Genomic DNA, 15348 nt, shown 5'->3' with positions numbered 1-15348 from the left:
TTTATGCTCTTGAGGCCCTCACTAAGTTCACTGAGGTTCTCACTAAGTTCATTGAGCATCCATATAAGCAGTGTTTTGAACTCAGCATCTCTTAGGATGCTTATCTCCATTTCACTTAGTTCTTTTCCTGGGGTTTTGTTCTGTTCTTTCATTTGGGACCTGTTACTTTGTCTCCTCATTTTGGCTGCCTCCCTGTGTTTGTTTCTACGTATTACTTAATGAGAGGTATGGGGCTAGCTGAGACTACATGCTGCTTGTTTGAAAGAAATCAGGAAAACCTGAAGCAGGATCCAAGACAGGCCAATCCTATGGTTAAGTAACTGACAACAGCTTGGGTGGGCCTGAAAGTTGGGTGGGGCGGGGCCTCAGGGAATCACCAGGGCGGGGCAACCAGTGTGAGCCAGATTGCTGGAGTCCCAGATATGGCTTCTGTCTGCCGCCCCAGGGAAGGGCTCACCAAAGGAACAAAGACCCCTCACAGCATGTCTATCCCAGAGAAAGCCCCCTCTCCAGCCCTCACTCTACTGCCAAACAGCTCAGTTCTTCCCTGTATGTCTCTGGCACCCCTCGAGCTGCCTCCCCTCCAAGCTTAGAGGAGTAAGTCCGATAAGTCCGTGCGCGGGCCCTTTAAGGAGCTGCCTGGGGCTCCAGCCGCCTCACTTCCCACTGGTTTTTCCAGCCAGACGTTATGGGGATTCTCTTCCTGGCACTGCAACCCTGAGCGGGGCACCTGTTGTGGGACAGGGACCCCTCAGTTTTCAGGGAGGACCTTCCCAGCCGAGGTGTCCTCCTGATTTTTATCTGCCACCAGTGGGTGTGGGACCAGCCCCTCCGCCCCTCCTACCCGTCTTGATGCAGCTGCTTCTTTAATTCTGTAGTTGTAGGATTTCCCTTCAGCTGGATTTCAGGTGGTTTTGAATGATGGTTGTTCTGTAGTTTAGTTGTAACTTTGATGTGGTTGTGGGAGGAAGCAAGTACCGTGTTTACCTACCCGCCATCCTGACCGGAAGTCTATATAGTCCTCTTTCTGAAACACTGTAGGTTTCCTTAGTCCTTTACTTGCGAATGAACAAGTTTCATATTAAACAAGTCTCCTCAAAATGCTGACTATTTTACTACTAAATGTGTACGAGAAAGGGACCCTGTTACATCTTCCATCCAGTGATACCGATAGGACAATGTGCAAGTTTCTAGGTATTTTAAACCTTTTAAAGAGCTTATCCATCTGTAATTTGTTCTGTGCTCGAAGCTCACTGGCTCCTCTGTTTTCCAAAATTACTCTGCGCCTCTGTTTTGGATCACCTTCACATGCTTTTCTCATTACACCAAACTCCTCCCTTCTCTTCTTTGTGTAGTCAGTGGCCACTCATCCTTCAGATCTCATCAAAACTTTCCTTGTTCCCCAACTGAATCAGCTCTCTTTCCTTCAACATCACATGCTCTCTTTTACATTTTCTTCATGGTGCTTAGAGATATTTAATTATACATTTATGTATGATTATTTGATTCTGATTCATACGTGTTTGTCATGCTATAAACTCCTAAAGGCAATAGATATGTTTATTTTGATCACTCTTATATTCTGTGTTCATAAGATGGAATCTGGCACATAGTAGGATGCAATAAAAAGTGTTAATTAATGTACTTAATTAATCACACACACACACACACACACACACACACTACCCCAAGAAAATTGATGCTTTATTCAGTAGATAAAACATATACTTGTCTTTCGTACCTGCTGTTCTGTTCTTCATTCTGCTATTCATCTACATTCTTTATTATTTTTCCAGTCTAATAAATCATTGTATTTCTTTGCATATCTGAGAATCTCTAATATCAGTCTCTCCTTGAATCTTACAGATTGTTTTTTTTTTTTTTAAATCCTCACCCAAGGACATTTTGCATTTATCTTCAGATAGTGCAGGAGGGAGAGGAGGAAGAGAGAGAGAGAAGCATTGATGTGAGAGGAACACATCAACTGGTTGCCACCCACATGACCCCAGAGGGGACCAGGGACAAACTGCAACCAAGTAACGTACCCTTAGTGAGAACCGAACCTGGGACTCTCTGGTCTGCGGGCCGAAGCTTTAACCTCTGAGCCAAACCGACCAGGGTTGAATCTTATAGTTCTATGTTTTTATATCTTTTTCTTAGCTTTGCTATCTGCATTTAAGATCTTTGCCTATATACAAATTTATTTTTCAAATCTGTTCATGTCATTTTGATATGTTTTTTCTGTCTCTTTAGGATGTGATGACCATGGATGGCCTTCTCTATGATCTCACAGAAAAACAAGTATATCACATTGGCAAGCAGGTTCTCTTGGCTTTGGTAAGCTGAGCAAAATGACAACTGACGACAGGAATTTTTCTTGTTAGCTTGGCATTTGATGATATATTTATATTCCTAAAGGGGTATATATTATAAAGAAAATCAGATGGAAGTTAGGGGGCAGAAACTGAAGCACTGAAAACGTATTTTCAGTTCTTTTTTTATGAAATCATTTAGGTAATATACTATAGGATTGATAATTCTGGGTAGAAAGTAGTCAATTTAGGATTTTTAGATGGAACAGGAAGGGGTTTTCTTTTTTTTTTTTTGGTATGTGCCCCTAGGGGGAACGAAACCCGGGACTCTCTGGTCCACAGGCCAACGCTCCAACCAGTGAGCCAAACTGGCCAGGGTGGAACAGGAAGGGTTTTAAAAGGTTTCTCAAAGTTCAAAAACCAGGGCCAACGGCTTCGTGTACATTTGATACTTTTATTTTCCCATATATACTAATATTGCTAGATGGAAAAGGGCAAATATGGAAGCAAATTAGGAGAAAATATGAGAAGATAAACTGAGCGGGTTAAAGGCTACAGAACCAGAAGGAAGCATACCATTTTATACCCAACAAACAAGAAATACTAGTTCAGAACATGCTTTCTTGGAGTCTTGCTTTGATACTGAATGTGATAGGAAACACATATACTTTAAAGAGAAGGAACAGTGGAAGAGGAGGAATAAGGGGCAATAGCGAGATCACTCCTTTATTTTAAGTCAACTTGAATAAAGAGGTAAGAGAAAGAACTCAGGGTTTGAGAGGGAAAAAATTTACCTTTACCATAAGTACTCAGGAAATTTACATGACCATGTGTACGACATTATTTAGACAATTATATTTAAAAGAACATTTGCTATAGAAAAGCAGGGCTCTGTGAAGCTTCTGCTTTAAGTATTTTATGTATCTTGCCCTCTGGAGGTGTGAAATATACCAGGGATCTAAATGGAGTAAGGGAAAGCTTAGAAAAATAGAAGTAGGGAGATGAGAAAAAAAGCAGGAGTTATAGTCGAAGCTGCCATGGGGCAGGGGAGAAAGCACATCAAATTAATGAATATTATTTCTGGTGTTCAGAAGACCTAGTTGGTGTAGTTCCTTAATAAAGTTAGGGTGTCAGGATACACCCTACTGTGTATTCTGAACCACAACTGCAGAGGTACCTCACGGGGGATGCATTCATCAGGGCCCTCAGGTAACAGTTATAAGGTAGTATCATACTGATTTTTCTTATTTCCACAACCCCAATGACTTCATTCTTTAATTCTTCTCATTACAGTATAATTTCTTTGTTTTAAAACCCCACCAGAGACAGAAAATTGCTAGTCACTGTTTCCTTCATCATCAATGATTGGAAATTACCACCTTAATCTTTTATTTTTTCATACCGTCTTGTTTGGTACTCATAGCTCTCAATCTCTAGCTCTTTGGTCATGTATAGCTTTTCAATTTCTCCATATGCCTGGAATAGCATGATGTTGTGGCAAATGATTCCAGCAAACCAACGCCACCCAGGTGCAACGGTTCCCACATGCCCTGCTGGCTGTGCTTAGAATCACTTTAATGCTTCTTAAAAATGTAGATTACCAGGTCCCTCTGCCTAGATTTTGGTTAGGTAAATATGGGGTGAAAATCTTTTGTTTTTAAAACACCCTTAGGCAATTCTGGTTTTTCGCATGGCTTGACAATTATTAGTAGAATTTGTAGTAATTACTTTGAATTAGAATACCTGGCTCTAGTCACTACCACTTAATAACTGTGTGGCCTTGTGTAATCATTTAGATTTACCTAAACGTGTACTTCTTTAACTCACTTCATCTAGTTATTTTAGGGACAAAATCAAAATGAAGTGATGTAAAATTCCATATGAATATTTTATTATGATGCTTAGTTAAAAAATTTTTTTTTTCTTTTTTCTTTACTGATTTTAGAGAGAAAGGAAGGGAGAGGGAGAGAGAAATGGAAACATCAATGAGAGAGAACATCGACTGGCCGCCTCCTGCATGACCCCCACTGGGGCTTGGGCCCACAACCTGGGCATGTGTCCTGACCAGGAATCAAACTGGTGACCTCTTGGTGCATTGGTTGATGATCAACCATTGAGCCATAAAGGATGGGCATGACACTTGGTTTTTCTATGTATGTATTACCTTGTTTTGGGGACTGCCATGAGAAACTTGGCACCTACTCCCTTTTCCAGTTGCCAGCTAGATCCTCTCTGAGAGAAAGGTGAAATCAAGCAGGGCCAAGGCTTGACATATAATGGGGACTAGACATTTCCAACCCAGTATTAATGTTATTTGGATTATTTGCTCAGCTTGGTAATTATAAACAATTTTATAAATAAAAAATAAGAAATATTAGTTCAGAACATGTTTGGTTGGAGACTTGCAAACTGTCTGATTCATCTTCGTGATTTGGAAGTGATATGTCAATATTGACAGAATTTGTTTAGAGTAGAAAATGTTCTTATATTTTTGATGATTCCTAGTACTGCTTCTCCTTGAGTATGATCCAAGCCATGACCTCAGACAGCTGATCTATCTTTGATCTTAAATTGACAGGAATTTCTTCAGGATAAACATCTGCTCCACGGGGATGTGGCAGCCAGGAATATTCTGATCCAATGTGACCTTACTGCTAAGCTCTGTGGACTAGGCCTGGCTTACGAAGTCCATACCCAGGGGGCTATCGCCTCTACTCGCACAGTACCCCTCAAGTGGCTTGCCCCAGAACGGCTGTTGCTGAGACCTTCAGGCATCAGAGGAGACATGTACGGTTTGTTCCTGCCCTTTGGATGTCTTCCCTTCTTGACCTGAGTGTCCTCTAGTCCCTGACCATGACAGCATCTGTTGTCAATTATGTCTACAATTATGTCTACTTAGAAATCAGACTCTCAAGCAGAAATGTGTATTATGTGACAAAGACCATGTTTGGCATCTGGCTGCAATCCTTTTTAGTGCCTTTTGAAGTAATCCTTCTGTATTAGATTAGCAGCCGTAGTTAGAAAAGCAAAAACAAAAATGAAAAGATTATTTACACCAGTATCTAGTAGAGTCCTTTTTATTTGAAGGATGTGGGTCCACTTAATCAAAAGTTCAGTTAAACCAGGAATTATTAAAATAAAAGGAAATATACATGCCTCAAATAATTTATTTTAACTTAAAACATATAAATGGATATTTATTGCTCTTTTGGAGCAGGGCCAAGACCTTTTTTTTTTTTTTAATGAAGATAGACCTGCTAAATGATGTTATATTGTTTCTTTCTTTTTTCTCTTTATTTATTTTAGAGAGAGAAGAAGGGAGAGGGAGAGATTGAAACATCGATGAGAGAACATTGATTGGCTGCCCCTGCATGTCCCCCATTGGGGACTGGGCCCACAACCTGGGCATGTGCCGACCGGGAATCCAATGGCAACCTCTTGGTGCATGGGTGGACACTCAACCACTGAGCCACACTGGCTAGGCTATATTGTTTCTTGTATGAATAGTATCCATAATGAATTGAGTGAGAAACCTGAAAACATTTGTGAAACCATTTGACCTGACATTTATTGTTATTTTTCCTAATTTTTAGTTGTGCCACCTGCACAGTTTGATACACTTTCTTTTTAGGGGCTTATTTTCATAGAATATTTTCAAAGCATTCAATCTACTTTTCAGGGACCCAATGCTTTATTTTCGTTTATATTCAGTTAGCTTGTATAGTATTTAATTGATTACATAATTACAGTACACATATGATTGGGATAGACAGGCCTGTAAAGAATCACAATTGAATTTTGGTAACCATATAGCTCAACTGCTTGGAGAAGTACACAGGTGTAATATAGACTATTTTACTCATCATGAACGTCATGAGCAGCAGAGAAAACTTAGAATGTCGGTTAATATGGGGAGTCAATCAAAAGACTCCCATTGCTGCTTCCCAGGCATCTACCAGTCTGGGGGTAATAAGCGTAACTGGGAAATACTACTAATTTAATGATGATTTCATACAACAGTGAAATATATCACTCTCAAATTATATTGCATAGGGAAATATGTATTCCAATTATGTATACAGCTTGTTCTGTTAATTTCTTTCCAAGTTTGGTCAATTAGCTCTACTGAGGAAGTAGTAGATAAATTATAACCCCTACTTGGTCTTGTGCTAAGAATAAAGGCCGAATTTCATCAGGAAGGAATGGAAAGGTGAAAAATATGCAGAGGGAAATTTCTTTTTTTCTCTTTTGGTACGTGCCCCTAGCGGGAACCGAACCTGGGACTCTGGTCTGCAGACCGATGCTCCAACCTCTGAGCCAAACCAGCCAGGGCAAGGGAAATTTCTTTGTTTGAGTAAATGTGTTTGTGTGTTTGCATAAACACACACCCATAATTTAGCCAATAATAGTAAACATCTATTAATATGAACTATAGAAAAAAGGAGACATAAATTCAGTCCTCAAAGAAATTAGACTCGAAGGGGATTGGACAGAAATGCCTTCTAATGGCACCGTTACTCGGCTTATTTTATTAGACACCCTGTGTTCCTCTTCATTGCCTTCTTTACAGGGCTCTTTCTGAAGGTCCTCAATATTTAAGTGAGTTCTCTTTAGAAAGGCAGAAATAGAAATTAAGTAAATGACTTTCTTTCTTTTATAGCTGGTCCTTTGGGATCCTGCTTTATGAAATGGTGACTCTAGGTATGTACCTGTATGCAAGGATGTTTGAGATGGATGGAATCTGCTATGAGAAGGGGTTTCAGCAAAATCTCTGAGGTTTGAACTGGGCTGACATAAAATCCCTCTCCTCCCTTAACTTTCTTTCTCATTTATTCTTTTCCTCAACTTTACCAATTCTAAGGATGCTTTAAAATCCAAACACTAATTCCAAGAGTGACCTTGCGCCCTGGCCGGTTTGGCTCAGCGATTAAGCATCGGCCTGTGGTTCAGAGAGACCTGCGTTCGGTTCCCGCTAGGGGCACATACCTTGGTTGCAGTTTGTCCCCGGCCCTGGTCGGTTGTGTGGGTGGCAACCACTTGATGTGTCCCTTTCACGTCGATGTTTCTCTCTCTCCCTTCCTCTTTCTCCCTCCCACTCTATCTGAACAAAAAATGAAAAAATGTCCTCGGGTGAGGATAAAAAACAAAAAGTGACCTTGCATAAACATAAACACACTGTCTTCAGATTTATTAATCTATCTGAGAAACTGTAGCACCTTCCCACATTTGGGAGTGCATGGCAGGTGTTATTCTTCACTTTCCTTGATTTTGTTATTTTCCTAAAGACTCAACATTCTCCTAAATTATTGTTTTTTGCCCCAATCTCTGCCCCCCACCTAAATTTCTCTAAGCTATATCTTTTTTTTTTTTTTTAATATGAATAATATTTTATTTATTTATTTATTTTGTTACAGATATTTTACCTTTTTACCCCATTGGCACCCCCCACCCTGTCCCCCCTCCACCCTGTCCCCGGCTTAGTTGTCCATGTCCATTGGTCATGCGTACATGCATACAAGTTCTGTGGTTTATCTCTTCCCACCCCCCCACCCCCCATCCCCTCTTCTGAGGGATGTCAGTCTGTGCCCTACTTCCATGTGTCTGGGTCTACTGTATTCCTCAGACTGTTATGTTCATTATATTCCGTATATAAGTGAGATCATGTGGTATTTGTCTTTTTCTGCTTGGCTTCTTTCACTTAGGATAATACTTTCCAGGTCCCTCCATGTCGTCTCAAAGGATAAGAGATCTTTCTTTCTTACCGCTGCATAGTACTCCATTGTGTATATGTACCACAGCTTTTTTATCCATTCGTCTACTGATGGACACTTGGGCTGTTTCCAGATCTTAGCTATTGTAAATAGTGCTGCTATGAACATGGGGGTACATATATTCTTCCTGATTGGTGTTTCAGGCTTCTTAGGGTATATTCCCTAAGCTATATCTTTACTTAATCACTGGGGAGCAACTATATTGCATCTAGTATTTTTCTCATGGATTATATTTACCTACCTTCTGCAGGCAATTAGCCCAGGTGGATGGAGAGAAGTGTTTGTTATAGCTCATTCTCTAGAGCAGTGGTTCTCAACATTCCTAATGCTGTGTCCCTTTAATACAGTTCCTCATGTTGTATGTGGGTGGACCCGCCTGGAGACGGACAGAGGAGCGGTGTCTCAGTTCCTAAGATCATCAGAAATATGTGTTTTCCAATGGTCTTTGGCAACCCCTGTGAAAGGATCGTTCGAGCCCTGGCCAGTTTGGTTCAGTGGTTAGAGCGTCGGCCTGCAGTCCAGAGAGACCCGGGTTCGGTTCCCAAGAAGGACATGTACCTCGGTTGCAGTTTGTCCCCGGCCCTGGTTGGGTCATGCGAGTGTCAACTACTCGATGTGTCCCTTTCACATCAATGTTTCTCTCTCTCTCTCTCTTCCTCCCACTCTATCTGAACAAAAAATGGAAAAATGTCCTCAGGTGAGGATTAAAAAAAAAGGAAGGGTCGTTCGACCCCCAAAGGAGTCGCGACCCACAGGTGAGAACCACTGCTCTAGAGGCTCTGAAGTTCTCTTGCTACTCTCGTTCTTCCCATTCCAACAGGGGCACCACCATATCCTGAAGTCCCTCCTACCAGCATTCTACAGCATCTGCAGAGGGGAAAAATCATGAAGAAACCCAGTAGTTGCACACACACCATGTAAGTGGCTTTTAAGGCCTACTCTTCTCTTACTCCAAATATTTCTGGCTCCCTATCAATCATGCCCTTTTCAGAGATGATCCCCAGCTGTCCTTTATGTTCTAATGTACATCCCTATACCAAAATTATCAAGTAATCACATCTGATCATAGGTCATATATCAAAAATACATATGTATATGTGTTTGTATACACACACACACACACTGAGTGTTGAGGCAACCACTGAGAATTATGATAGGAATATAAATTTGGTAAAGTTTAGTTCCTCCAGAAGCTTCTAAAATAGGTAAGAAACAAACCAAACCAATGCAAGTACAGAAGTGTTTTATTTGTCTAAATGTCAGCCTCAGCCAGAAACTGCCAACCTTCTTTCTAAGATAGCTGTCATAAATCCACTGCACTGGAGTTATTCATTGGCTTTTAGTATTTAACTTTAAAATATTGACAATCTGTTTTTCCAGCTTTCAGCACATTAGAAACCAATCAGAAGGAGGTAGAAAGAAATTATAAAGATAGGAAAAGGAGGATCTGATATTGTCAGCAGAAAAAGATAGCTGGTGAACCAATGTAGGTTCAAAAAATAGAAAAATTAAAAATTACACTCAGAATAAAGTATAAAAAGGGATGGTTACAGAACATAACAAAAGGTTAAATTATTTATAAGAAGACAGGAGAGAATATATTAATATACAGTTCTATTACAATTGTTGCTATTTTATAATTTTTTCAGCATCGAAAGGGTAAATTTCAAGCTAGGTTTCCATATAATAAACATTTACTGTATCAAGCAGATTATAAATGTTAACTATCATAACTATAAATACACACACACAGAGCTAGTGAAACTAGCTGGGTATACTAGAATGAAATTGCTGACAAATATTTCTTGCAGTCTTTCTATGTATAAAATGCTGTCCTTGATACTGAGGGGCGACACTTAAATGATAAAGTAGCTAATCTTGAAGAAGTTAACACTGAGTGAAGAGATATCTGAAACAACATGAGAGTAATTGTAAAATGTAAGGCAATAGTAGAATGGTTAAAAACTTAGATTCATCTCAGAGTGAAAAGACATATGTTCAATTCTAGTCCTACTACTTTACTATATATTGTTTACTTATCTTGAATTAGGAATAATGATAACCCTACCTCAAAGTTATTGTGAGGTTAAAATGAAATAATGAGTGTTAAGTTCCACTTCCATGCCTTTTTAATAAGTAAGTTCTTGGTAAATGTTAGCAGTGTTATTAAAGTAGCATCTTTTACAAAGTCTCATGGTACAACATTAATGAGTGAAGAAAACATAGAGGGTGCTGAAGTTTATAAGGGAAGGTTTCTCAGAGGAATTGAGATTTAAAAGCAGCCTGTAGGAAATGATGACCACAGAGAGGATATTCAAGGAATTGGGCACAGCATGAACAAAGACAGAGTTGGGTGTTGATTACTACAGCTAGGGCATAGTAATACACTGACTTGGCTGGAGGAGAGGGCTTTAGTTAGGCAAGGCCTATGTGGTAGAAAAACTAGGGGGTGGATGTTGACTTTATATGGTAGGTAGTGGGAAACCACTGCAGGTTCTTCAGCAGGGATGGGGCATGATGAAAGTGTTTGAAATCAGACAGCATTATACATTCTCTAAACTGGATTGAAGAAAAGATAGATTAAAGGTGGTAAGTACTTTTATCTAGATTAAAGCAATTACCTGAAGGTAAATATAAAGCAGGGAAATGATCTAGATTAATGGAAGGAAAAAAGAATTACATTATCCAAAATTAGTATGAACATTATTCCGTAACTTGTTATATATATGTTTATAATTTTAAAAACTTTTTTCTTTATTGGTTTTAGAGAGAGAAGAAGGGAGAGAGGGAGAGATAGAAACTTTGATGAGAGGATGAGAGAGAACATTGACTGGCTGCCTCCTTCCTGCATGCCCCCACTGGGGATTTGGCCGACAACCTGGCCATGTGTCCTGACCGGGAATTGAACTGACAACTTCTTGGTGTATGGGTCAATGCTTAATCACTTAGCCACACTGGCCGGGCTATATGTTTATAATTTTTAAATTACAGTTGACATAGAATATATTAGTTTCAGGTGTACAACATAATGATTGGACATTTATATAACTTATGAAGTGATCACCTTGATAAGTCTAGTACTCATCTAGAACCATACATAGTTATTACAATATTATTGACTATATTCCTTATGCTGTACCTTAACATCTTATTTTCCTGTCTGTAACATACCTTTTACTGTTAGGTAAGTCGTAGCAATGGACTGGAATGCTGCAAGTTAGTAACATCTATAAATGAGAACACAACTTCTGAAAGAACTTTTGGCAATAAAGTGTGTGTGGGGGGGGGTGCTGTTCTGTCAGACTGCTTGTACCCTGAGAAATAACTTTACTCATTTTTATTATAAAAAGGGCTCTATTAAGAAGAGGATATTAAGAGACTTAGTATTAAGAGGATGAGATGAATATTAATCTCTGGGAAGAATATAAAAGACAGGACAATGAGAAGTAGATTAAAGAATTGCAGGGGCTTTTGGTTAAGGTTTGTTAGGTGAGGAGACATGTTCCTCATGCATTTGCCTTGTTAAGGAAGTCAGTTTCTCTTGTTTCCCTTTCAGGTATAGTCTTATGAAGTCCTGTTGGCGCTGGAGAGAGGACAAACGCCCCTCACTTACAGAGCTACGCTCACGCCTAGAAACTGCCGCTCGAACTGCAGATGACAGAGCTGTGCTGCAGGTACCAGAGCTGGTGATACCTGAGCTGTATGCAGCTGTGGCAGGCATCAGCATAGAGAGCCTCTCCTACAGCTGCAGCGTCCTTTGAAGATCCCGGGGCAAGAAACATTTTTTTTTCAGGGCAAGAAACAGTTAGGGGTGATCATATACTCTTGGAATTCCCCTAAGACCAGAGGATGGACTTTCTAGTGGGACATACATGGAGAAGTAGAACATAGAGCCTGGCTCTTCCCTTATACATTTCTCTAGATACGTGAAATGACGCTGGGTGAGACTCTACACGCCACATACCCTTGTGGTTGAGAAACACAGTTTCATTTATGATGTCCCAACCCTAAAGACTCAGGGTAGACGTGGTAGACAGTGTTGCTTCAAAGGAGGTTTTAGAAATCTGAAATTTAGGGGGCAGTGGCATGGCACAAATAAGTTGGTACTTCATACCACAGGCTAGTTCCCTCCTGAAGAATGCTTTTATCTAGACTATTATAAGGTCCAGAGAAATTAGAATCAAATGAAGAAATAGAAAGCCCAAAAAGAAAGAAAATTAAAGGTTCTATTTTCTCAGGGATGTAGATGTGGACCAAGGTCATCCTTCAAAGAGAAGGTGGAGGAAAGATGTCACATTCGTCAGTAATGTCCCTTCATGTAGGGCTTGAGGAGAAAATGAAGGAAAATTTCTGAGTTTCCCCTGGGTATAGGTAAGAGAAAGATGGCCCCCTTTTACCTAATGCTGAGGCCAGAGGACCCTATTGATACTATTTTTAACTAGAAGCTAGGGAGATCATTTTATAATTAAGAACATTCAACATGTATTGTTCATCATGCTAGCTCCCTGGTCCCTATAAGACTAAGGAGACTGAATCTAACGAGAAAGTTAGGCCAATGCATAATATATTGTGTGTTTTTAATAAATATAAAAGGTGGAAAAAAAGTAAGAATGCTTAGTAGGCCAGAAGGTCTTTAACAAGGCCTAGCAAAGTATATCCAAGACAGAAGGGTGGTAGCTTCTGATTTTCAATCATCCATTGATGTACTGTAAAACTTCATTAAATTAATATTGAGTGAAAGTGGGTTTTTCAGTTATACAGCTACCAAAATCTCTATAGTAGGGAGGATAAAAATAAATAAATAGAAGTTAATGTCAATAGAAAAATTGTCAGAAAAAGGATAAAATGGGTACAATACTTACCTCACAGGGTTGTTGTGAGGACTGAATGAGAATATGTATTTGTACAGTATCTGGCACATAATATGTGCTCAATAAATGTTAGTGTCCTTTCTTTCCCCCTTCCTATCCTAGAATCTTTCATATATTTTTCATTTAAAATCTACTGTGGCCAAGAGGAAAACCCTGGTCAACAGTCATGCTGACATAGGACATGCCTAAAGACAACTGTATGGTTCAAGTACCACACAACTAAAATGTTGAAGTCATCATTTTTGTGTGAACTGGATGAGGATAGTAATCTCCTACTATTGCATAATACTGAAAATAGCATGATGACGAGAATTCAATTGAACATGTGATCAGTGATTTTATTTATTTATTTTTTTATCCTCACCTGAGGAAATTTTTCCATATTTTGTTCAGACAGAGTGGGAGGGAGAGAGAGGAAGAGAGAGAGAGAAACATCGACGTGAAAGGGACACATCGAGTGGCTGCCACCCGCACGACCAACCAGGGCTGGGAACAAACTGCAACCGAGGTACGCGCCCTTAGCGGGAACCGAACCTGGGTCTCTCTGACCGTAGGCCGACGCTCTAACCACTGAGCAAACTGGCCAGGGCTGTGATCTGTGATTTTAAAGAATACTCACTCTGGGTACTCTCGCAAGGGCATCTAAGGCTGCTGAAGGAAAGGTGACTGGCCACTGAAAACTTTGTAGAAGTTAGAATCCTGATGGAGTCATAATGAGTCATCTAACTCAACAGTGACTGTTGTATTTGTAGGAATACCACAATGACTAGTCAAAATTTAAATGGGTGGTAAGTGTCAGCAGAGAGAAGGGAGGTTGAGTGGCTTGATACAAAATGATAAAGTCTTATGGAATCTTATCATTGCTTCTAAGCTGTTCACTTAAATCAAATTTACACAGTATATATATATATATATACACACACACACATACGTACATACACACACACATACAAACACACATATATGAATGTTAAGGACAACACTGCTAAATATTCTGCTAGGTGTTGAATAAAGTAAGACACATTATATACATTATAAATTATTCACTGTGGTAAATGTCATGAAGAAACGTATAGTAGAAGGGAATGTAAAATGGGGAGTTCCCTGAAGACATGTAAGTTAAATTGAGACCTTATTTTAGATGCATTATCTCATTTGATCCTCTCAACAATTCTATGATCTTGGCAAACCTGACTGTAGTATATTCATTAGGTTGATGAACAAACAGTCTTAGAGATAGGGACTTGCCCTGGCCTGTTTGGCTCAGTGGTTAGACCATCGGCCCGTGGACCAGAGAGTCCCTGGTTCAGTTCCCGCTAAGGGCATGTACCTTGGTTGCAGTTTGTCCCTGGCCCGGGTTGGGAACCAGGGTCATGTGGGTGGTAGCCACTTGGTGTCTCTCTCTCTCTCTCTCTCTCTCTCTCATGGATGTTTCTCTCTCCCTCCCTCTCTCCCTCCTGTTCTATCTGGAGATAAATGCAAAATGTCCTCGGGTGAAGATTTAAAAAAAAAAATAGATAGGGACTTAACTGAAGTTAGCTAGAGATAAGTGTTGAGAATGAATCTCAGGTTTTCTGATTGCCACTCTTTTTACTAAATCCCACTTACGGTCAAAGGTCATCAACACAGAGGATTACTATGTGTATTGGTAAAAGGATGATCAATATTATTTGAAACACAGACTGTGTAAAAGCTTCATCTTGTCTTTCCCCATCCTTCAGAACCCATCCCACAGGGGAGCCTTCCTCACTTCCCCAGCTTAAATCTATCTGGGAAGAAACGCGGGCTAAACCACTTGATGTTAAGTCACTGCCACAACTCGACAGGCCTCTAGATGAACCCTTCCTGAATGAAGTACGTTTAAAGAAACTCTTTTTATACCATGATAGTCATTTTCTGCTTCAACATGCTTTCAAAACCTCTGACCTCTTCTGGGATGGATTCTTTCTCCTTTGCCCCTATTATTTACAGGCTTCAACGCCCAGATAACCAGCGTTGTCCGAGCCGTGCTAGGTAGGGATCCAGCTGGAGAAGCAGCTGCACCCAGGTCTCTGCACCGGGCTTCAGCTGTACTCACCCCACCAGTTACTGGGGAGCAAAGCCACACCCAAGTCACAAAACGCGAGACGTTGAGGCCCGAAAAGTAAACGCGACTTGCAAGCCTTAGTTCTAAGCCCACTGAAAGTGCTACCATATTTCCGCACTTCTCTGCTTTGCCAGCATAATATGATGTACTTAATTCTGAAAATAACACGTTTCTGTCCCCACCAAAGCGAAGGTAAGCCGCTGCTACGCTCTGCGGTGCGCTCAGGCCTCGCCGCGGCCGGGGCCGCCCTCCGGGACCCGGGGGGGCAGAGGCGAGCCCGCGGTGACGCATTATCCTGGGCGACCGAC

At 40.4% G+C, this 15348-nt stretch overlaps 1 protein-coding gene across 1 annotated transcript in view; it reads left to right on the top strand.

Moving 5' to 3' along the window:
• STYK1 (serine/threonine/tyrosine kinase 1) overlaps positions 1-11845 on the top strand; it is a 47026-nt gene extending 35181 nt beyond the window's left edge. The window contains exons 7-11 of the mRNA XM_036252536.1: positions 2254-2337; positions 4891-5099; positions 6973-7013; positions 8904-9000; positions 11640-11845. Coding sequence (XP_036108429.1) covers positions 2254-2337; positions 4891-5099; positions 6973-7013; positions 8904-9000; positions 11640-11844 — 636 coding nt within the window. The 3' untranslated portion in view covers position 11845. The remainder of the gene's footprint in view (positions 1-2253; positions 2338-4890; positions 5100-6972; positions 7014-8903; positions 9001-11639) is intronic.
• The last annotated feature ends 3503 nt before the right edge of the window (positions 11846-15348 follow it).

The sequence above is a fragment of the Molossus molossus genome, unplaced genomic scaffold (assembly GCF_014108415.1).
Source record: "Molossus molossus isolate mMolMol1 unplaced genomic scaffold, mMolMol1.p scaffold_m16_p_10, whole genome shotgun sequence".
Classification (NCBI taxonomy): Eukaryota; Metazoa; Chordata; class Mammalia; order Chiroptera; family Molossidae; genus Molossus; species Molossus molossus.
The sequence above is the reverse complement of the archived record's forward strand: the minus strand, read 5'-3'. Positions and strand labels throughout refer to the sequence as shown.